Source organism: Saccopteryx bilineata, chromosome 11 (genome assembly GCF_036850765.1).
Source record: "Saccopteryx bilineata isolate mSacBil1 chromosome 11, mSacBil1_pri_phased_curated, whole genome shotgun sequence".
Lineage (NCBI taxonomy): Eukaryota > Metazoa > Chordata > Mammalia > Chiroptera > Emballonuridae > Saccopteryx > Saccopteryx bilineata.
In genome coordinates this window covers 81,229,704-81,253,906 of record NC_089500.1, presented here as the reverse complement: position 1 = coordinate 81,253,906, position 24,203 = coordinate 81,229,704, and the positions used below count along the sequence as shown (strand labels likewise).

The following is a 24,203-nucleotide window of genomic DNA, read 5'->3' as shown; positions in this document are numbered from 1 at the left end:
CAAAATATAGGGGATCAGGGAACGTGCAGCTACTCCAGTACTTTCAGTCTCTTGTATAGTGCATTTTCACCAATAAAGTTAAAGTTGGTTTTGCATCTCACTTGCTAACTGAACACATTTGTTTGACTTGTTTGCTTTTCTGATATTCTTGTTCAATTAAAAAATATCAAATGCTTCTTTTTTTATCGCTTTATATTCATTTTGAAATATCTCCTAATTTTTGTGAGCAGTCTATTTAAACACATTCTCTTTTATTACAATTTAACCTAATTTGTATCATTAGCCTTTCTGGAAGTGCACAACCAATTATTTATAAAACTTTTTATCACGGCTCTGGCTGGTTGGCTCAGTGAATAGAGCATTGATCAGGCGTGCTCACATCCCTAGTCCAGGCACACATGAGAGTGACCATCTGCTTCTCTTCTTCCTCTCCCCCTTCTCTCTTTCCTCTCCTCCTGCAGCCAGTGCCTTGATTGGTCCAAGCGTTGGACTTAGGCACTGAGGATAGCTCAGCTGATTCGAGCATTGGCCCCAGACTGGGGTTGCCAGCTGGATCCCAGTTGGGCCACATGTGGGAGTCTGTCTATCTTCTCTTCTCTAACTTAACAACAACAACAACAACAACAAAAACCAAAAAACTTTTATCACATATATTCATAAGATTTGATGTCAAAGATCCATCACTTTGAACTTTATTTCCCAAACCTACTTTTCTTCTTTTTAAAAATAGCTTTTTTGTGTGTGTGTGTTTCTCTGAAGCCGGAAATGGGGAGAGACAGTCAGGCAGACTCCCGCATGCGGGAGGGGAAGAGAGAGACAGAGAGGAAGGAGAGGGGGAGGGGTGGAGAAGCAGATGGGCGCTTCTCCTGTGTGCCCTGGCCGGAAATCGAACCCGGGACCCCTGCACGCCAGGCTGACGCTCTACCACTGAGCAAACCGGCCAGGGCCAAAAATAGCTTTTTTTTTTTTTTTTTTTTTTAGTACTGTCATTCTTTTAATGATGTTTAAGAACAAACAAAATGTCAGTTATATGGAGCTTTTTTATCTGGTATACAGAACACAAGATACACTACACTTATCAACAGAAAATATTCTTACAGCTCCAAAACAGGTTATTTACAAATATCTGCAAAATTCATTTTTATGAGATTCATGTAATTTTGTGCTTGATATGACAGTTTAGAGATGGAAAATTAAAATAGAGCTTTTTTCATTATAAAGACAACAGTACATATTAGCCCTTGCTAAAGGTATTCAATAAGAAAGTGGATATATTTTACTCCCAGCTAATTGTCACATGCAGTCTCTCTTTATTTTCTCTACTTCTGCTTCGCTCTGTGTGTGTCTCTCTAGTATGCTTATCTCCTGAGTTTGTTCTGTGCATTTTCCCTTCTCTGTACATATCTTTGCCATGGCTTCTGGTGTCATTTCTTATATTCTGCTCTTCACTGGGACTTCGCTCTGGCTGTTTTCTTATTTCCCTTTGCTTGTAACTACTGTGACTTCTGCTCCGGCATCTGCTCCTTTCATCTCTGCTCCGGCTTCTCCTGCTCCTCTCCTCTCTGCTCCGGCTTCTCCTGCTCCTCTCCTCTCTGCTCCGGCTTCTCCTGCTCCTCTCCTCTCTGCTCCGGCTTCTCCTGCTCCTCTCCTCTCTGCTCCGGCTTCTCCTGCTCCTCTCCTCTCTGCTCTGGCTTCTGCTGCTCCTCTCATTTCTTTCAGATCCTTTCTTCTTTGGGCTGTGGTCATGGGTTCTGGACTTCCTGTCAAAGTCAGAATGACTCCATTTGCTAGTCTCCCTAGAATGTTCTTGTTTTAAAAGTCTAGGCTCTTCCTTGGCCTTTTCCTTCTTATAGTGATTGCTAGAAAGTTCTTCATCAAGTTTTCTCTTCTTAGACTTGTCTTTTTCTTCCAAATCATTGTTTTTATCCCTTGAACATTTGTTTTTCTTTCTTTTCTTCTTTTCTATTTTTTTCTCTTTGTTGTCACTCTCACTGCTGCTTTCCGAAGTCTCACTAGAGGAAGAAGAGGAAGAGGAAGAAGAAGAAGAGGATCTATTTTTATGTTTTTTGTGTTTACGTTTGCTTTTCTGAAGCCTTTTTTTTTTTTTTCTTTTCTCTTTTTTCTTTTTCTTTTTCTTCTTCTCAAGTCGATCCAATTTCCTGAGAAGTTTCTGTTTTTGTTTGGTTGTTAGTGACTTTAAAAATTCGACTTCTGGATCTTCTTCACCCTCACTTGCAACATACTCCTGTGATGGATCATTTGCGGTTAAGTTTCTCCCCAGTACATTTCGTTTCAGTGCAAACCCACTGTTTCTCATCTCCGCTATTAGCTCTGAGAGGTGCATCGATGGCCCTGAGCCATCAGTGGGAACTGAACTTGCATTGATTCCAGAAAGACCAAACAAAGGACATTCTCGATCTGTGTTGACATGACCCCATTTGTGACATTTAATGCACCTCACATTTCGAACCTGAATACCAAAGGGCTGATCTCGGATGTTCATGTCATCTTTAGTATATTTTTCTCGGGGAGCTCCTTTCTGCCATTCAAACTTGTATTCGGTTTCTCCTTCTGCTTCCTCTTTCTCTTTTAGCTCCTGGTGGAGCCTCATACATGAAATTAAGGCCATTCTTTACACGTTCATCTCCCATAAGCAATCTATTATCATATGATTCTTGTTCTTTAAGATACTGTTGCATTAATTCTTCTTGTTTCTTCTTATCATATGATATTTTCTGTTCTGCCATCCATACTTTTTTGATATTGGACTTGGAGGCGGGATGAAAGTCCTTCTTGCACATGAAATTGGTGAAGGATTTCCCCATCTTGGCGGATAAGCTGGGGAAAACAGCTATTAGAGCTGAGAGCAACGTAAACAAAACCAAAAAAATAGCTTTTTTTTAAGTGAGAAGAGAGGAGATAGACAGACTCCTGCATGCACCCTGACCGAGATTCATCTGGTAACCCCCATCTGAGGCTGATGCTCAGACCAACTGAGTAATCCTCAGTGCCTGAGGCCAATGGCCACTGGAGAGGGAGAGGAAGAGAAGCAGATGTGTGCCCTGACCGAGGATAGAACCTGGATGTCCAGATGCCAGGCTGATGCTCTATCCACTGACAAAACCTGCCAGGGCCAAATTATTATTATCTTTTTCATTGATTTTAGTGAGAAAGGAAGGGAGAGACAGAGAGAGAGAGAGAAACAATCAGTTCCCATTGGGATGATGCTCTAACCAAATGAGCTATCTGGCTAGGGCTCCAGTGTCTCTTAAAGTCATCTTTCACTTTGTTGTAAATGGAGCCTCTCTAAAACATAGGTGTTACCATCTATAAAGCCAGTAGCCAAGGCCACCATCACAGCTGCCTGGCCCATGCAGGTTAGCATTTGATTCGGACAGACGGTAATGAAACAAGGGAGCCAAGAACTGGTGAGCCATTGGCTTTAATCCTAGCTCGCACCTGGGGGCAAGAAATACACACAATGGGAAAACACTTCCCTTTCTATTCAGGGCTCCCAAAGCCACTGACTTATCCAAGTTTCCCTAGGATCAAAGGTTTCTACCTCACCAGCCTTATTCACCTCTGTTCCCCATCTCCTCCTTGCACAAACTCTGCACAAACTGGCTTCTCCTTCAGCGCTCCACCATCTTGGCCGCTTCTCCTCTCCTCCACGTGGCCCTTATCTGCTCTCCTCCAGCATGGTCTGCTCCTAGAACATAATCACTCTTCCCCGGAATAACATAATCTCTTTTAAAACCTTTTGGAATGAAAGCCCTCCCTCAACACACATTAATATAATCATGCCTATCCCAAGCAAGAGGGGCAACTAATATTATCACCTGGCTGACGGGTTTCCACGTGGGCAGCGCCATCTTTAACAAAGTGAGCAGAATATATTTCATCTGCCCAATACCATCCCATACTTTAAGTCCTGGACTGAGCCTGCTTACCTAAAGAAATACCTGTTTTCCTTATTATTGAGACTGTAGGAATCAACCTACATTTCCAGTTCTACCTAAAGAAGCTTCTATTTACTTTATACTCTTAACTCACTAAACTACTCACTAAAAAAGATGAAAAACTGAATCTTCTCTGGAAAATAATTAGACTAAAGGGGAAGGCAAGTAGCTGTTGAAAAGAGAATGTCTCAAATTCCCGCTCAGAAAAACTCATGCAAGCTTAAAAACCAGAAAGCCTCATTTACTATCACTGCAGGGAAAATTACTTAGAAGCGTTTTTATGAAAGTAAATAAGGTAAGAAATATTAAATATCTATATTAAGTATTAAATATTCTGACATAAAGTGGATCTTTCCTAATTGTGACTTTGCTACCTGTATGTCTCCTTGCTTACAGTGTTCTCTCAGATGGGAATGTTTATTTTATTAAAAACAATACTAAAATGATCAAGGCTCAGTTCAAATAGTTTTCTGGGAAAACACTCTTTTTTTTTTTTTACAGTTGGCTGTTCTTTCATCTGGATTCCAGAAGCTCTTTTTTAAATTTATTTTTTGAGAGAGTCAGATGGGAACAGATAGAAAGGGAAAGAGATGAGAAGCATCAATTCTTCATTGCAGCTCCTTAGTTGTTCAGTGATTGCTTTCTCATATGTGCCTTGACCAGGCCGGGGGTGGGGGTGGGTGGGTGTGCTACAGCAGAACCAGTGACCCCTTTCTCAAGCCAGAGACCTTGGGCTTCAAGCCAGTGACCTCTGGGCTCAAGCCAGAGACCTTGGGGTTTTGAAACCAGGACTGCGAACCTGGGCCTTCCAAGCCCAACGCTCTATCCACTGCACTACCACCTGGTCAGGCCAGATGCTCTTTATCTACATTCTATATTGTATTTTAGTTTCTTTTAAAGAAAAATTAAAGAGGTGAATTATGATTAAGAGAATACAATGTACATTTAAAGAAAGGAGTAGGGGAGATTTAGAGTTTAGCAAAAATGACAGAACTGAAATGCTAATTGTGGTGTGTGAGTGGATGAGGTGAGGAGGGTGGATAATAGGAAAGGGAAGAGAAAGAAGCCCTTAATGTGACCGACCTAAAGGGTATCACAAAGAAACCCGTTTGGTGGAAGATAGAGCTGCTGTTGTCCATTTACACAAAGCCAAGTAATAAAAATTACTAGATATGAAAAGAGGCAAGACCATATGATCAGTAATAAAGAATTAAAAAAAAAATAAGGCATAGAAGGAGAACTCTTTGAAATTAGATCAACATTTGAACATAACTGTGATAAATTTGTTAAAAAAAATACAGATAAAACAAATGAACTCATGAGATTTTCACCAGACTTAACACATAAAAAAGAATAAAATGTACATTTTAGAAATGAAAAGTAAAATAACTGAAATAAAGAACTCAGTCTGAATGTGACATTAATGACATACAGGTCTACACAAATAATTTAAGATGCAAATCATCAGGGCATCAGAAGTGACAAAGAATGGGGCAGAAGCAAAACATGAAAATAATGTCACATTCAAGAATCTCAGTAAACTATAAGAAAGATAAAATAAAAAATAAAATTGTATAAAGGTTTGTTTTCTTACACATGATACCAAAAGGATGATTCATGAAAGAAAAAAAATAAATTGAATTTCATCATGATTTAAAATATTTGCTTTGTGAAAAGACCCTGTTAAAAGTATAAAAGACCATACTTACCTGGCAGGGGAAATACCATGATCACGAAGGTGGTTTTCCCAGGGCGAGGCTTATCCATTGCACTCCAGATGTGCTGACCCCTGCGATTTCCCCAAATGTGGGAAACTCAACTGCATAATTTGTGGTAGTGGGGGACTGCGTTTGCGCTCTACCCTAAAATATTAAAAAAATAAATTAATTTAAAAAAAGTATAAAAGACCAGTTTATAGACTAGTAAAAAATATTTGCTAACTATATCTCTATCAAAGAACTCATAACTAGAATATGTGAAGAATTCTCAAAACTCAACAGTAAGAACAAATAATACACAAATGATTAAAAAATGGGCAAAAGACATTACCACAGAAGAAATAATAATGGCAAACAAGCACATGAAAAGTATGTATGTTCAAGCCCTGACTGGGGTGCTCAGGGGATAGAGCATGGTCCCAGCGTGCGAGGTTGTGGGTTCCATTCCCTGACAAGTTACATACAAGAAGCAATGGATGAATGAACAGCTAAGTAGAACAAGGAGTTGATGCTTCTCTCCCTCTCTCCCTTCCTCCCTCCCTCCCTCCTTCTCTCTCTCAAATCAAAATGAAAAAAAAAATTTAAATGTATTCAACACCGTTATGGAAATACTAATTTTAAAAAAAGGTATAAATATACACGTAAAGCCAGCAGCCAAGGCCACCATCACAGCAGCCTCCCGGCCCATGCAGGTTCGCATTGGATTCGGACAGTCGGTAAAGAAACAACGGAGCCAAAAGCTGGTGGGCCATTGTCTTTAATCCTAGCTTGCACCCAGCGGGCAAGTAAAAACACACACTGGGCTCCAAAACTCACTCACATTCAGTGCTCAGAAAGCTACTGATTTATCCGAGTTTCCTAGAATCAAAGGTTTCTAGCTCACCAGACTTATTCACTTCAGTTCCCCATCTCCTTCCTTCTCCCTACACAAACTCTGCACAAACTGGCTTCTCACTCAACACTCTTGCCATCTTGGCTGCTTCTCCTGGCCTCCTCCACGTGGCCTTTCTCTGCTCCCTGCTCTCTCCTCTAATGATAATCTCAGGAACCAAGAGCGCAAGCTCCTGTTCTGCCTCCATTTTATAGTGTAGAAACCAAAACCTTTAACCCAATACACAAAATAGGGAAGTCTCTAATACAAAGTCACTTATCTGGGGCATGATGGGATTGTATCACCCCACATCAAAATGGGTGGGAAAGGCTTAGTCCTAAAACCAAGCCCCAGGCTACAAGGATCCTGCCTGCCCACAGCCCGCTCCCAACACACATTAATATCACCTGGGCAATGGCCTCCAAGTGGGCAGTGCCATTTTTAACAAAGTGAGCATAATACATTTTATCTGCCCAACAATACACTTATATAAAAGAGCTAAAATTTAAAGTAGTGATAATGTTGTAAAGTACTGTACCTCAGATTCTGAAAAGTACTATACCTCACTTCAGCGGGTTTACATAGAGACACCGAGTCCAGATGAATTTTGAAAGGTTTTATTAAAGGAGGAGATTTTTTAAATATGCCAGCCGCATTTGGCTGACACGGGGTATTTGCAGACCCAAATCATGCACAACAAATACATCTCAGAGGCTGGTTATATACCCTTTGACCACATACAGGTTAAGGGGGGCATGACAGCATGACACAATCATTAACAAAATGTAAAGCCAGGAGGCAGGGCCAGGGCCACTATCACAGCAGCCTTCTGGTCCATGCAGGTTCGCATTGGATTCGGACAGTCGGCAAAGAAACAGCGGAGCCAAAAACTGGTGGGCCATAGTCTTTAATTCTAGCTTTGCACCCGGCGGGCAAGTAAAAATACACACTGGGCTCCAAAACCCAGTCACATTCAGTGCTCACAAAGCTACTGACTTATCCGAGTTTCCTAGAATCAAAGGTTTCTAGCTCACCAGACTTATTCACCTCTGTTCCCCATCTCCTTTCCTTATCCCAGATACAAACTCTACACAAACTGGCATCTCACTCAGCACTCCGCCATCTTGGCTGCTTCTCCTGGCCTCCTGCATGTGGCCTTTCTCTGCTCTCCTCTGCTCTCTCTTCTAATCTCAGGAACCAAGAGAGCCAAGTCCCGTTCTGCCCCCATTTTATAGTGTAGCTTCACAACCTTTAATCCAATATATAAAATAGGGTAGTCTCTAATACAAAGTCACTTCTGAGGCATGATTGGATTGTACCACCCTACAGCAAAAAGGGTAGGAAAGGCTCAATCCCAAAACCAAGCCCCAGGCTACAAGGATTCCGCCTGCCTTTAGCCCACCCCAACACACATTAATATCACCTGGGCGACGGCCTCCTCGTGTTATCTTTAACAAAGTGAGCATAATACATTTTATCTGCCCAACACAAGATTATAACATTTGTCTAGGGGATTTACAAAAAACATTAAAACTTTCAAGGTAATACAATCAAAGACATTCATAAGCCTTTTAGTGTCTATCTCTCCTCCTTTGTCTAGAGGTACACGTTAATCTCAGGATTCCAGGAAGGGAGGGAGAACTAAAATCAGTGTAGGGTCGGATGTAAATTTTGTCTCTTATTGAAAGTGAAAGAGTGTTCTTCAGATAACCTTAATCCTTTCAGAGAACTTAAAACCAAATGACCCTAGTCGTCCTTGTAAGTCAGGAGACTTCTATATCCTTTTCTTTCCATTTTCCAAAGAAAGGACAAGACAGAAAGCCTGACTTTTCCTATTTATTTATTTATTTTTGTATTTTTCTGAAGTTGGAAACGGGGAGGCAGTCAGACAGACTCTCACATGCGCCCAACCAGGATTCACCTGGCATGCCTACCAGGAAGTGATGCTCTGCCCATCTAGGGTGTTGCTCTGTTGCAACCAGGGCCATTCTAGTGCCTGAGGCAGAGGCCATGGAGCCATCCTCAGCGCCTGAGCCAACTTTGCTCCAATGGAGCCTTGGCTGCGGGAGGGGAAGAGAGGGACAGAGAGGAAGGAGAGGGGAAGGGTGGAGAAGAAGATGGGCGCTTCTCCTGTGTGCCCGGGCCGGGAATTGAACCTGGGACTACTGCACACCAGGCTGACGCTCTACCACTGAGCCAACTGTTTTCCTCTTTAAAATGGTGTTGCTGGCCTGACCTGTGGTGGTGCAGTGGATAAAGCGTCGACCTGGAAATGCTGAGGTTGCCGGTTCAAAACCCTGGGCTTGCCTGGTCAAGGCACATATGGGAGTTGATGCTTCCAGCTCCTCCCCCCTTCTCTCTCTCTCTGTCTCTCTCCTCTCTCTCTCTCTCTGTCTTTCCCTTTCCTCTCTAAAATGAATAAATAAATAAAAAAAAATTTAAAATAAAAAAAAATAATAATAAAATAAAATGGTGTTGCTAATACTAAGTTTTACAGTTCTCTGGCACCTTACCACATTAACACCAAATGCTGATGTTGGGCAGATAAAATGTATTATGCTCACTTTGTTAAAGTGGCGCTGCCCACGTGGAGGCCGTTGCCCAGGTGATATTAATGTGTGTTGGGGTGGGCTAAAGGCAGGCAGAATCCTTGTAGCCTGGGGCTTGGTTTTGGGATTAAGCCTTTCCCACCCATCTTGATGTGGGGTGGTACAATCCAATCATGCCTCAGAGGGTGACTGTATTAGAGACTTCCCTATTTTGTATATTGGATTAAGGGTTTGGATTTCTACACTATGAAATAGGGACGGAGCGGGAGCTTGCGCTCTTGGTTCCTGGGATGATTAGCATGGGAGAGCAGAGGGAGCAGAGAAGAGAGCAGCGGAAAGAGGCCATGTGGCCAGGAGAAGCAGCCAAGATGGCGGAGTACTGAGTGAGATGCTAGTTTGTGTAGAGTTTGTATCTGGGATAAGGAAGGAGATGGGGAACTAAGGAGAATAAGGCTGGTGAGCTAGAAACCTTTGATTCTAGGAAACTCGGATAAGTCAGTGGCTTTGTGAGCACTGAATGTGAGTGGGTTTTGGAGCCCAGTGTGTATTTTTACTTGCCCGCCGGGTGCAAGCTAGGATTAAAGAAAATGGCCTATCAGTTTTTGGCTTCGTTGTTTCTTTACCGACTGTCTGAATCCAATGCAAACCTGCATGGGCCGGGCTGCTGGCTTTACAGCTGACAAGAATGCAGAGAAAATGGGTATCTCACATATTGTTGGTGGTAATGTAAATAATACAACCACTTTGGAAAATAGTTTAAGTAACTGTAAAGCCAGAAGCCAAGGCCAGGACCACCATCACAGCAGCCTTCTGGCCCATGCAGGTTCGCATTGGATTCGGACAGTCGGCAAAGAAACAGCGGAGCCAAGAACTGATGGGCCATAGTCTTTAATCCTAGCTTGCACCCGGCGGGCAAGTAAAAAATACACACTGGGCTCCAAAACCCAATCACATTCAGTGCTCACAAAGCCACTGACTTATCCGAGTTTCCTAGAATCAAAGATTTCTAGCTCACCAGCCTTATTCTCCTCAGTTCCCCATCTCCTTCCTTCTCCAGCGTCAAACTGCACCAACTGGCATCTCACTCAGCACTCCGCCATCTTGGCTGCTTCTCCTGGCCACATGGCCTCTTTCTGCTCTCCTTTCTGCTCTCTCCTCTAATGATGATCTCAGGAACCAAGAGCCCAAACCCTGCTCTGCCCCCATTTTATATTGTAGCTTCACAACCTCTAATCCAATATACAAAATAGGGATGTCTCTAGTAGAGTCACTTCTCTGAGGCATGATTGGATTGTACCACCCCTCATCAAAAAGGGTGGGAAAGACTTAATCCCAAAAACCAAGCCCCAGGCTACAATGATCCTGCCTGCCCCCAACACACATTAACATCACCTGGGCTACGGCATCTTTAACAAAGTGAGCATAATACATTCTATCCGCCCAACAGTAACTAAACATACACTTATTTTATAACACAGCAATCACATTCTAGACATTTATTCCAGAAAAATAAGCCAGTAACATAACATTTTCTGATCTCCTTTTCTGACTTTGACTTTACTGACTCTTTCTTATAAAATCCTTGTGATTGCCTAACCAGGTGGTGGCGTGGTGGATAGTGTCGGACTGGGATGCAGAGGACCCAGGTTCAAGACCCCGAGGTCACCAGCTTGAGTGTGGGTTCATCTGGTTTGACCAAAGTTCACCAGCTTGGACCCAGGGTCGCTGGCTTGAGCAAAGGGTTACTCAGTCTGCTGAAGGCCCATGGTCAAGGCACATATGAGGAAGCAATCAGTGAACAACTAAGGTGTCGCAATAAAACAACTGATGATTGGTGTTTCTCATCTCTTCTTTCTTATCTGTCATCCCTCTCTCTGACTCTCTCTCTGTCTCTGTAAAAAAAAAAAAAAATCCTTGTGATTGCACTGGACTCACCCAGATAATACAAAATGATCTCCCCATTTTTACCAATTCTGTAACCACAGAACCGGCTCCTATCCTGTTTACCAAGATACTGAGTTGCCTTTCAGAGACAACAGACCACAACTAGAGGTCCTGGAGAAAAAAGATTCACAAAGGAGAGAACTTTGACCTCCAGCTGCACCTGGAACCAAAATCTCTTTCCCCCTCCAGGAACCCAAGGACCAGGGTATGACTGGAACTTGAATACAAAGGCCTTTTGAGAAGGAAGGGTCTGTTCAGGAAGATCCAGGGCTGATGCCCCTTGACTGTAAATGGCCAAGTTCCAAGGTCCTCTAATTAAAATTTGACCTCCAGCCTTTTAGGAGAGCAGGTGTTTGGTAAATAGGAGTTTGCCTTGCCCTATTGATAGATCAAAGAGGTTATCTCTGATAATCTATTGTTATGGAGAAGATCCGAATTTCAAATTCTTCTAGGTGGTTAAGGGAGGGGCAGAAAGTTGCTTAGAGAACTTACAAGCAGTGTTGGTAAAATGAGTTTGTAAATATGATATATAGGTGTGCTCACTTATAGTTTGCATTGGGTGTGGGGGACAGGCTGTAAAAGCAGGCAGGGTCATTATAGCCTAAGGCTTAGTTTTAAGACTAAGCCTTTCTCACCCTAAGTGACTTTGTATCAGAGAGTTCCTTGTTTGTATATTGGATTAATCATTTAGATTTCTACACTATAAAATGGGGCAGATGGGGAGCTTGCTCTCTCTCAGTTCCTGAGATTAGCATTAGAGAGGAGAGCAGAGAAAGGCCATGTGGAGGAGAGGAGAAGCATCCAAGATGGCAGAGTGCTGAAGGAGAAGCCAGTTTGTGCAGAGAGAGGGAGATGGGGAACAGAGGTGAATAAGTCTGGTGAGGTAGAACCCTTTGATTCTAGAATACTCGGGTAAGTCAGTGGTTTTGGGAGCCCTGAATGGAAGGGGAAGTGTTTTCCCACTGTGTGTATTTCTTGCCCACCGGGTGCAAGCTAGGATTAAAGGTAATGGCCCATCAGTTCTTGGCTTCATTGTTTCATTACCATCTGTCCTAATCCAATGTGAACCTGCACAGGCCAGGCAGCTCTGATGGTGGCCGTGGCTACTGGCTTTACAAGTGGAATGAAAAATTCCTACCTGATAGGAGTAATAAGTGGCTTTGGAGATTTCATGATCATGGTATCTCCCCTGCCAGGTAAGTATGGCTTTGGAGATTTCAATAAGTAGTTTACAGAAGAAAACTAAATGTAAACTTTCTTCGATAAGAATATTTTTCCCCATTGTTATTGCTTTTGTCTTACAAGAAGTTGAGGATTCAGTCCCCAGAGAAAGAGGTTGCTGAGCAATTCAATGGATTTCAGCTCTCCTCCCTCCTCTTCAATTGGGATATTAATTACTATAAATTGTAGGGGAAGTGCTTTGCAACTCAGTGTTTGAGATTTCTGCCAGAGACTAACCAAACAATGTTGAAATAGAAAGAACACATACGTTTAGCCATTTTGCAAAACTGGTAAAAAAAAAACCTCTAAAAACAGCAGTTAGCCCTGATTGGTTGGCTCAGCTGTAGAGTGTCGGCCCAGCATGTGGCAGTCCGGGTTTAATTCCTGGTCAGGGCACACAGAAGTGCCCATCTGCTTCTCCACCCTTCTCCCTCTCCTTTCTCTCTATCTCTCTCTTCCCCTCCCACAGCCAGGGTTCTATTGGAGCAAAGTTGGCCTGAGTACTGAAGATGGCTCCATGGCTTCTGCCTCAGGTGCTAGAATGGCTCTGGTTTCAGTGGAGCAACACCCCAGATGAGCAGAGCATCGCCCCCTGGTGGGCATGCTGGGTGGATCCCAGTCAGGTGCATGTGGGAGTCTGTCTGACTGCCTGCCTCCCGCTTCTAACTTCGGAAAAATACAAAAAAACCCCACAAAACAATCCAATAAATCCCCCAAAACCAGCTGTTGATGCCTGAATAACAATCAACATGATGCCAGAGCCCCTATTGTAGTCATCGGTAAACTTGGCTTTCACCTTCCAGTTAACTAAATGGACACCTCAGAGCTTGCTGCATATCCAGTGTAATTAAAAGAAATATGACTTTCATTAAATCCATTACACAATCAAATCATATATGAAGATGTCATTTGACCTGTGAAATTTAAATTAGTTTTACTTGAATTCCAGGCTTCTTGGACATAAAAATAAATTGATTTATCTTCTATGCCCCAGGTGGAGGCAATTAGAAAATATTTCAAAAAATTACTAAGTAAATTCTGAGCGTTCTAAGCACTCATTTCAATGACTGTTACATTTCAAATCTCAGCAAAAACTAAACTATCTGCTATGAAAAAATTGATTCAGCTTCAGCTCCTGTGACATATATAAATAATGTTATTTTGAATATATCTGAAATGTCTGTGGGAAATAAGAACTTTAGAACAAGTCAGTCTTAGGTTCTAGTCTTATCAGCTCTGGGACCTTGGGTAAGTAACTTCTCTGAGCGTATAAATTCAGTTTCCGTTTGCTAAATTAATCTTCCATGGTAGAAAGATTATTTTTACAAACTTTTCTGTACTGTTGAATCAATCTACAATGTATATATACACTGTGTGGGAAATTACTCCTATTAGTCATCCTTATGATCCAACAGGTAGAAGTCTATCTCACATAATCTGAGATAATTTGAGAAAAATCTAAAAAGAAACAGTTTTTATGTTGAAACCCCATAATGTTACAGAAGATAAAACTAACATCCAAAACTATTAACTAACTTGTCCACTTATACAGTGACTTGCTGTCAGACTTAGAACTAAAAATTCTTGTGATCTCTCTTGTTCTGATGTCCTTTCCATCATGAGGCTTGTAAAGAGGCCTTCAAGATTCTAAGGAACCTTATCTTTTTGAACATTTGAGCTCAGATATGGACTATGGATCGGGAGAACTCAGCGGCCTTTCAGGCATTAGCCACAGTTGCAAGGTAAATAATCAGGAACTTATATAAGTTCAGGACTTCCTGAGTTTCTGTTTGTTTTATTGTTAACAACTAAATGTCAATCCTAACATTTGGGGATACAGATAAGAATTCAGATCACTTAAAACTTTTAAAATACAAAATGATATCGCAACTATTTCATCTAAAGATACGCTTTTAAGAGTGGATAAATCAATGAAGTTACTGGGTGTTTGGAATAATGGGCAGATGTGCAAAAACAAATAAGGTAATAAGGTGAGTAAAGCAGGATACAATAATCAGTGCACGGCCCCTCCCAGGTTTCCTCTCCTGGGTGCTTCCTGGCTCCATTGCTCTTTATTCTGGCCCAAGGCTTCTGGTTGGACTGACACTCTCCCCCTTTCTTCTGCTCTCACCACCTACACAGCAGGGGACGGACTGACCTATCACAGGGTATGTGAACTAACAGTATATATAGTGATGACAAAAGCAGCTTACATGTATCACTTTGTAAGTACTGACTTTCAGAGTGGAGGGGGGGGGTGTCAACTGGTTAAAAAAGGAATTAATTTCTGGGCTCCTCATAGTTTGGCTGAGCTCTAGAAAGAAACGCCAGCTCTAGGGCCAATCAACCAAGGCCACTGGTGCAGGTTAGAGGAGAAAACGGGGGCAGTGTCCTCAGTGACCCCAAGATGCCTCCCGAGCAGCAGCATAAGGATTGAGATGCCTCCTGAGCAGCAGTATAAGGATTGTTCCGTGCTCCAGCGTTACAGCGAGGGAGACCTTACACTTGACCCAAATGGAAACACTTCTGAGAAGGGAAGCTGCTCTGTCAGAAACTGTCAGTGCCCTGGGTACACGGGGGCGTTTCAGTCACCTCAGCTATGTGGACCAGGAGATCTGTTCAGCATCTGTACAGATCACAGGAACTGTGGACTGTGTGCAGTCTCTCTTTACTGTTACCACTCACCCTGCTTTGCCTGGTTCCTGTATTTCTTTTTTGGCTAATAATATATTATATGTATGGCCAGTAGCCATAGCCACCATCACAGCAGCCTGGACCATGCAGGTTTGCATTTGATTTGGACAGACGGTAATAAATTCTAGCTTTTCTTCTGTTGTAAATTCTAGCTTTTAAGTCCTGCCTCAGGCTTTGCTGGGAGATGTCTGGTTGCTGGAAGGACATTAGTGGGGACTAGGTTCTGCCTCCGGCTTCCAGAGTTGTCCATTTGTGTTTGCACATTTATTTGTCCTCTAGGAAGACAATTAGTGGAAGCCAAGAACTGGTGGGCCATTAGCTTTAATCCTAGCTCGCACCTGGGGGCAAGAAATACACACAGTGGGAAAACACTTTCCTTTCCATTCTGGGCTCCCAAAGCCACTGATTTATCTGAGTTTTCCTAGGATTAAAGTTTTCTACCTCACCAGCCTTATTCACCTCTGTTCCCCATGTCCTTCTCTCTGCACAAACTGGCTTCTTCAGCACTCCACCATCTTGGCTGCTTCTCCTCTCCTTCACGTAGCCTTTCTCTGCTCTCTTTTCTAATAATAATCTCAGGAACTGAGAGAGAGAGCAAGCTCCCGGTCTGCCCCACTTTATAGTATAGAAATCAAAACCTTTAATCCAATATACAAACAAGGAAGTCTCTGATACAAAGTCACTTATCTGAGGCATAATGGGATTCTTCATGAGAGTGCACCAAATGGCCCATGGACTGGTACCGGTCCGCAGTCCGGGGTTGGGGACCACTGCTTCAGATAACCTTAATCCTTTCAGAGAACTAAAACCAAATGACCCAGTTGTCCTTATAAGTCAGGAGACTTTCATATTGTTCTCACTCCATTTTCCAAAAAAAGGACAGGACAGAAAGCCTGACTTTTCCTTTTAAAATGACGTTGCCAATAATAAGTTTTATAGTTCTCTGGCACCTTACCACAAAACCAAAAACAGGAGGCTAGTGTGTTCCAAAAGGAAAGCTTATTTTAAAAACGCCTGGGTGCAGGCTGGCTGAGACCAGCAATGGGCGTCAGCCACAAGGGAGGGATGGGACAGGGGTTATATGGATTTGTCAAAGGGCCTTGGGCAAAGGCAGTTGCAAGATAGCTTCTTCTGTTTGTGGTTGGGAGTGGCACCATAGTTCCTCAAAATTGCACCCTAATCTGATGGTCCCTTATTGGCAACCAGCTAGAAGGGAGGACTGAGCTCCATTACTGAGTAGTCAAGTCCTTCTTCCTCCTTCAGGCCTGCATTGTTCTTAAGAAAGATGGTGGCTGAGTAGCTATTTTATCTTTCAGTTAAAATATCATCCTGAAGTGCAGAAGTTGCTGGTTTGATCCCTGGTCAGGGCACACACAGGAGCAGATTGATGTTCCTGTCTCTAACACTTTCTTATTCTCCTGCTAAATCAATAAAAAATTTTTAAATGAAACTTACTATAAAAATGTATATTGTGCTGGGGATCTAAGTCTTACACTAAATTGATACTAGTCTAAGAAAAATGCACGAGGTAAATTGGCGAGTAGGGAGATTTGGAGATTTAAAAAGAATACTGTAAGATTAATGTCTGCTTATTAAAAATTTGAACAAAAAATAGGGAAAGTTGCAAATACAGCCTGCTTTACTCTCACCTATCACCATTTTCCAGAGGTAACACTTCTTCTATATCCCTCAAGGTAAGTTTTAATTTTTGTATTTGTACTTTTATATCTTTAATTTCTTTTTTAAATTTATGGAATCACGCTATTCAAATGTTCACTAATTTTTTCACTTGAAGATACAGCTGAACATTATTTCATATCTATGACTCACATTTATCAGATGAAAGCAAGGGGAAATTGTTTAACAGAGTAACAGGCCCAGAACAGGTAGAACCACATTAAAATTCACATCACCAACACATTGATGAGCATGAATAATAATGAAAACATTTATATTCTGATACTGATAAAATAGTAAAATTATTTAGAGTGTCCTGTTAAGATTACTTTAGGTGAATACAAGCTTTTAGTAGGTAGAGCTGTCATGTTAGCTCCCCTAGGAAATGTTTCTGCCACGCATCACCAAGTTCCTGCGTCATTATGACACAATGGCATGCCGGATGCCAGGCTGCAGACACTTCCGATGGTTGCTGTGTCTCCATTAGTGGGGCTGATGGTTTAGGGTGAAGGAGGAAATGGGAAGGTGGGTTTTCAACTGGCGAAGCCATTTTTCATTGGTAACGAAGCAGTGTGCATATCTGCCTCACCTCAAGACAGCTCAGAAAAGTACTCTTGTCCTCACTTGACAAAGGAAGAACCTGAAGCACAGAGAATAAGAAACATTGTGACTAATTGAAAATGTGACTAATTAGGCAAGGTCAGAAATGAGTCCAGTCCCAATTTCAAATTCTGTGTTATTAAATAATCCTAATATAAATGCTGAGCTTCTAAGAGAAAAAAGGATACATCTCCTTAAATTATGTCTGATAACTTGCTAGAAAGTCGACATTGTTTTTTTTGGCAGGAGAGTTGAGATTTAAGCAATTTTAACTGATTCACACAAAGAAGAAATGTTATTGGCATTAAGGACTATTTAGAATGAACTTAACAGGTACAAAGAGTGAGAACAGTGCATTTACAGAACCAAAAAAAAAAAAATATCAAAGATATATTCTGTGAACATAGAAACTGATGATATACTTTAAAGTTTTTGAAACATATTTTGCTAATATGCTGTTACAAATATAAAAACACTTTATAAATACTTGGAAAGATAAAAATATTTTTGCCAATACATTTTTCATATTAATAGTATCAGTCTGTAAGTTTATGCAAATCATATGATTACTCACAGTCAACCAATACGTATTTATTAACTTATGGACGTTTTATACTTCAGGGAACCAAGAGTTGAACCACTTAACATGAATCAGGGGAATGAGAGAGTGTCCCCGAGGAGTGCCTCCTCTTAGGTTTCTCAGATCAACCACGGCTGAAGCTTCCACTCTTCATGGTGTTTCTAGTTTCTTAAATCTTGACCATCTTTAGCCATCCGTCAATAATTCTCGTGTCATATCTGGATCCCAAACTCCATACTCCCATGTATTTCTTTCTTACCAATCTTTCACTCCTGGACCTCTGCTATGCCCCAAGCACAGGTCCACAAATGCTGGTGAACACAGACAGCACCAGGAAGGTAATTAGTTGCGGCGGTGATGTGGCCCAGTTTTTCAGATTCCTTACCTCGGGTTCCAACAAATGTCTTCTCCTGGCCGTCCTGTCCTTAGACAGGTTTGTAGTGATTTGTTGGACTCTCCATTACTCAGTTATCATGCACCAAAGGCTCTGCCACCAGTTGGTAGCTGTGTCCTGGATTAGTGGCTTCAGCAACTCAGTACGGCAATCCACCTGGACCTTCCAGATGCCACTCTGTGGCCACCGGGAAGTGGATCTCTTCTTCTGTGAAGTCCCTGCTCTGCTAAGGTTGTCATGTATAGACACAACAGCAAATGAGGCTGTACTATTCTTTACCAGTGCGCTATTTCTTCTGATACTCGTGGCACTCATTCTTATATCATATGCTTTTATTGTCCAAACAGTGTTGAGAGTACGGTCAGCGGAAGGTCAGCAAAAGGCATTTGGAACGTGTGGCTCCTATCTGATTGTGGTGTCATTTTTTTTATGGCAGTGCTCTCTATATGTATCTCCAGCCACCTTCCCCTGCCTCCAAGGACCGGGGAAAGATGGTGTCTCTTTTCTATGGAGTCATCACACCCATGCTGAACTCCCTCATATACACTCTGAGGAACAAAGATGTAAAAGAAGCATTTAAGAGGTTGATTGCAAGGGTCTTTTCAATCAAGAAATAGAAATAGCTAAATGATAGGCATTGTTAAAAACTTGTAGTTTGCATGTTTTAATAATTTAATTTTCTCCAAGTTGCTTTATTATCATGATTAGAATATTAATGTGATCTTCTTCAAATAAAATGTTGTTGACAGAAAACATTTATTTTCTACTGCATGCATATATTTGTCGCCTAAGTCCTGAGATCTTGTCTAATATGATCTCCTAAAAAAGTGTAACCTTAAAATATTTATATAGCATGACCAGATGGTTGCATAGTGAATAGAGCATTGACCTGGGATGCTGAGGACCCAGGTTTGAAACCCCGAGGTCACCGGCTTGAGTGTGGCCTCACTGACATGAACCCATGGCCACCGGCTTGATGCCCAAGGTTGCTGGCTTGAGCAAGGGGTCACTGGCTCAGCTGGAGCTCTTGGGTTAAGGCAAGTATGAGAAAACAATCAATGAACAACTAAGGTGCAAGAACTATGAGTTGATGCCTCTTTCTCTCTGTCCCTGTCTGTCTGCCTCTATAAAAAAAATCTATCTATCTATCTATTTATCTATACCACTGGTATACTTGGAGAAGAGTCTTAGATGTCTGTGAGACTCAAAAATTTAGGGGACAAAACACATTTTATACACAGGCACTCATCTACACAGACATACACAGAGCACAATACTTTTATCACTTGCAGATCTAACAGAAGTCCATGAAACCATCCATAGTTCCTCCTTTTAATTATACATATGAGATTAATAACCCTAGCTTAAAATTTTTAACACTTTCCACAGCAACATAGAACTAAAGTTCACAAAGGTTTTATTGCACAGTTTTACCTAGATCATCCGTTTTCATGTTTCTATACTTTCCATTTCTACATTGGTGTCCTATTCTAATCCATCTACCAGATAAAACTGTAGCCACATTTTAGATCTAAATACTCTTGAAAACTTTTTCACGACTCCACTACTGTCTCCATTATCTCCTTCTCATCACTACAGCACTTATTGTACAAACCATACAAATAACACATCACATAATGATATCTGTTGCTTGTTTAATACACTCTTCTTGTGCCAGGAGAAAAGCTTTATTATGCCAGGTTAGTTCCCTTGAGTTATCACAGGCTGATCTGTACTTCTTCCCTGTGGTCTTCAGAGCTCAGCAAAGTGCTGAGGAAAATATTTTCCCACTGTCAGTAGGTTATTTGGTTGGTTTTTGTGACTCGTTGCACCGTAATCATTTTAACTGCTTTTCCACTATCCTTTATTTTTTTCTTCTACTAAATGTGTCATAAAAACAGAAAATATAATAACTAAGAAATACAATTAACATGCTTCTCCTCAGCACCTAAAAGAAGTAAAGATATTTTACTGAGTTCTTACATTTTATGTTTATCAATTACAATTATAATTAAAAGGGAAAACAAAAGCCAAACAGTAAGAATGTGCAGAAATCTGAGAAGACATTCCCAATGAAAATGTATTTCTAGTTTGAAGTCCAGACTTCCAGAGATAAGTTTTGATGGAATCTCAGTCATTGTCAATGACCTTTAAAGAATTATGAGAACTAAAAGTGAAGCCAAAATAGTTGAAAATAGTATTTTACATTTTAAAAAAAGGGCCACGAATTGATTAACTACACTATCTAATGATAAGTCTTAAAGTGATTTGTAACAAAAATGTACAAATATCTTACCATCAACTACTTTGTGATTATTTTAAAAGTATATTACATATAATGCCTGACCAGGCCATGGCGTAGTGGATAGAGTGTTGGACTGGGATGCAGAGGACCCATGTTTGAAACCTGAGGTTGCCGGCTTGAGCCCACACAGGCTCAATAGCTTGAACGTGAGGTTGCTGGCTTGAGCTTGAAATCACAGACATGACCCCAAGGTCATTGGCTTGAGCAAGGGGTCACTTGGTCTGCTGTAGCTCCCTGATCAAGAAACATATAAGAAAGCAATCAATGAACAACTAAGGTGCCACAATGAAGAATTGATGCTTCTCATCTCTCTCTTATCCTGTCTGTCTCTATCTGTCCCTCTCTCTGTCTCTGTCACAAAAAAGTATATTACATATAAAAATAAATATATATTTATTATTTAAATACATATATATTTAGTATTTGAATACTATTTAAAACTTCCAAGTAGAATTTTTTTTTTTATTTATTCATTTTAGAGAGGAGAGAGAGAGGAGAGATAGAGAGAGAGAAGGGGGGAGGAGCTGGAAGCATCAACTCCCATATGTGCCTTAACCAGGCAAGCCCAGGGTTTCGAACCGGCGACCTCAGCATTTCCAGGTTGACACTTTATCCACTGCGCCACCACAGGTCAGGCCCAAGTAGAATTTTAAAAAAGATTTTATTTACTGATTTGAGAGAGAAGAGAGAGGAGAAAGGGAGTGGGGAGGAGCAGGAAGCATCAACTCATAGTTATTTGTTCCATAAAGGTTAGAATTCCTACTAGTGGGTAAAAACAAAGCAGATCTTAGTGTGATATAAGAAAGGACTCACCAAAAAAATTGACATTATACTCTGATGAAATAGTTGAGCATTTCCAGCAAATGGGAAAACTGAAATCTCTATAAAAAGAGATTTAATTAAGTAACCTGTCTAATCCCTTTCCTAATTAAATTCTGTGTTAGGAATTTCCTATAGTTAAATCACATTTGTCACAACCATTTCTGTTAATGACCAAAGGAACAGACGCAGACACAGAATATGATAGCTGTCGTCAAGGCTTTGGAAAAAAAAGCCAGGTAGAAGTTGAGTTGAATCTTGTAGTTTCTCAGAAAAGAGCTGGGCAGAAGCTACTCTGATTCAACTACGAGAGGTCAACACTGGAAAAAAAAAAAAAAAAATAAAAAAAATAGCTTAAATGGGTAACTCTTTCCGCGGAGATAGAATTTTTAAATATTGGAGTGGAGTAAAGTTAGACCACATGAATCATAAGATCCCTTCTAATCCAGAAAGTCTCACCTTCTATGTGGCTGTTTTCTGTGTCTGCTGTCTGAAACGTTTTACAAATGTATATAACTAGGTGGAAGTTATGTCCACATGCTCACATAGAACCCCACATTTACATGTACAATAAAAAATGGCTTCTATCACCAAAATATCAGTTATCTCTGTGTGATAGACTTTCATTTTCATTACACATCTTTGCATTTTCCACAATTTCTACAGTCAATATACCCTTACAACAAGTTGCTCGCTTAAGATGTAGCTTCAGAGAGACTCGCACCTCAGTTCCAGCCCTTAGTCTTACTAGCTGTGTGATGCATGGAAACTATCTAATCTCTCTGCCCTCTATTTCTTCACCTGTAGTATCTTTCTCATGGTGATGCTCTGAGAAGTGGCCAATGGTGATAACACTGCTATTTTTAAGGAAATGTCTTTGAATTATCTGATATACCATGTCATTGATAGCAAAACATTTTTTGAAAATTCTTTACATAGATATATGTTTCAAAATACAGGGGAAGGCAAAAGTTGGTTTAGAGTTGCATTGTGACATTCTTTTGAGTTAATAAAGCTCTTGTAATAATCATAAACTTCATTTTTCCCCCCACATCAACTGTAAACCTACTTTTGCTCATCCCTGTAAGTAAGCATGAAGAATTTTAGTATAAAACAACTATATTTTAAAAAACTTGAAACCCAAGAACCATGCAATGATAGAAACAACATTTCAAATACTGGCTGATAAACATCATTGTAAAAAGTGAAAATTAGATTTTTATGTTCTTCCAGGCCTGTGGCTCAGATGAAAACCCACTGTACTAAACCTTAGACCACACAGTATAATCAAATAAATTTTCACTAAGTAGGTAAAAATCACAAAGAAATACTCTGATCTGAATAGTATATCCTTCTAATTGGAATAATCTGATATAAAAATCTTAAATCTATTTTCTATCCAGAGACATTCACAAAAACATCTATTTGACAAATTCTTACTAAGTGCTAAGCAGGCCATTTTGCAAATCTGCTGCTAAAAGTTGAAAGGCTTGCTCACCCAAGGTTGGAACAGTGTTAGTCATCTTTGTATTACCCCAGTCCATGGACCAGGAGACCACAGAGAAAGCTTCACGTGAATCTGCCCATAACCACATCTGGGACCCGCAGCTTCTCCAGCGCCTCTGTCTCATATGAAGTTCCCTAACTCTTCCTTCCTTCCATGGCTTCTTCCTCTCAGCATTTCTTCTACACTTTCCTGAATCTAAGCTAAACAACTCCTCTTCTGACAGAAGCAAACATCATGAAATTGTCCACGGCCTTACCCCCCCCCCCCCCAACCCACTTACCCGCATCCACCTGCTGAAGAGGACCCTGCCTTACTGGATTAGCTTCTTCTCCATCTCTGACTTCCTAGGATGATTCAGCTATTGCTGAAACAGAAAACAGAATAAGAATAGAACATACATGAGGATTTGTAGGAGAAAAGAATGGAAAGTCCTGCACTTTCTTGGGCGCCACCTGTGGAACTGAGACGTGCTGTGTTGAGATCATGGTGTGGAGAACGTCAGAAGTAAGCTTGATAGGCATCTTAATAAACAAAACTGCCTGGCTTGCCCATCCTTTTATATTCTCTGCCCCAGCAAATGGAATTTCCTCCCTCTCAGTGGCCCCTGTTGGGACCTTGAAAGTCAATCTTTCCTGTTGCCTCTGAGCAGAGGCGGACTTAACGGCGGGGGCATCGGGCTCGCGCCCTGGGCCCTGACTTCTGAAGCGCCCTGCAAAACCCCAACTTCACACTTTTTTCCTAATGACACCAAGTTTGGTTTCATATGTGCAATTTTAACGTGAATAGTACATAATTTTTTTATTTATTTAAAAACATGGCTAACGTGTGTTTTTATTTTCCCTGTCTCTCTCTCTCTCTCTTTTTAAAGGGACCCAGTATTTTCTTCCGCACCTCGGGCCTCAACCGACCTTAACCCGCCTCTGCGTCTGAGCCCTCATTAATGAGTAGAATAAAACCTAAGAGGGGTTCAATTTTAGTTCGTACGAGAGCCGTGAATGTGCTTTTTTGGAAAATTACCCTTCATGGCAACCTCTGCGCTGAACCATGGCAGCCCAAGCGGCAGGCAAACCCACATAATTACTAACCCCCACCCTCTCCCAAACAGCAGAAGTTTGAGATTGTGTGGAGAATTATTGTTTAAAGTGTTCCCTTTAACTGAACCTCTAAAACTGAAAATAGCTATATATGGTCCTCTCAAACTCTAAACTTACATTCTTGTTTACACTATGGTAGTAGGTAGAGTTGGACATATTTCAGCCTATGGCTTAATTCTCTGGTATCAGAGAGGGTACATATGACATTTCTCAATGAGAAGCTTCCCGGTTTATGATTTATGATTATTTTGTCTCAAAAAGTTCTTTAGGC

General features: G+C 41.1%; 2 protein-coding genes, 1 long non-coding RNA gene and 1 other non-coding gene across 5 annotated transcripts; 2 read left to right on the top strand and 2 right to left on the bottom strand.

Moving 5' to 3' along the window:
- Nucleotides 1-1,041: 1,041 nt before the first annotated feature.
- LOC136315442 (corepressor interacting with RBPJ 1-like) lies at nucleotides 1,042-2,874 on the bottom strand. The gene is given in 2 exon segments (XM_066247057.1): nucleotides 1,042-2,591; nucleotides 2,593-2,874. Coding segments are annotated over 2 exon segments (1,548 nt in total). The 5' UTR covers nucleotides 2,826-2,874; the 3' UTR covers nucleotides 1,042-1,276.
- A 2,786-nt stretch (nucleotides 2,875-5,660) lies between these two features.
- Nucleotides 5,661-5,824, top strand: LOC136315843 (U1 spliceosomal RNA). The gene has a single exon (XR_010727622.1). It is a non-coding gene; the product is annotated as a U1 spliceosomal RNA (small nuclear RNA).
- LOC136315471 (uncharacterized) lies at nucleotides 5,712-23,420 on the bottom strand. 2 transcript variants are annotated; one of them, XR_010727510.1, is made up of 3 exons: nucleotides 23,291-23,420; nucleotides 23,119-23,202; nucleotides 5,712-5,821 (listed from the first exon to the last, which is right to left on the bottom strand). It is a non-coding gene; the product is annotated as an uncharacterized lncRNA (long non-coding RNA). The 2 variants fall into 2 exon arrangements; XR_010727511.1 differs by lacking the exon at nucleotides 5,712-5,821 and adding an exon at nucleotides 17,014-17,273.
- OR2B2 (olfactory receptor family 2 subfamily B member 2) lies at nucleotides 17,897-18,824 on the top strand (the record flags this gene model as incomplete). The annotated part of the gene is given in 2 exon segments (XM_066247091.1): nucleotides 17,897-18,628; nucleotides 18,630-18,824. Coding segments are annotated over 2 exon segments (927 nt in total), but the record flags the coding sequence as incomplete, so codon positions are not given.
- Nucleotides 23,421-24,203: the final 783 nt, after the last annotated feature.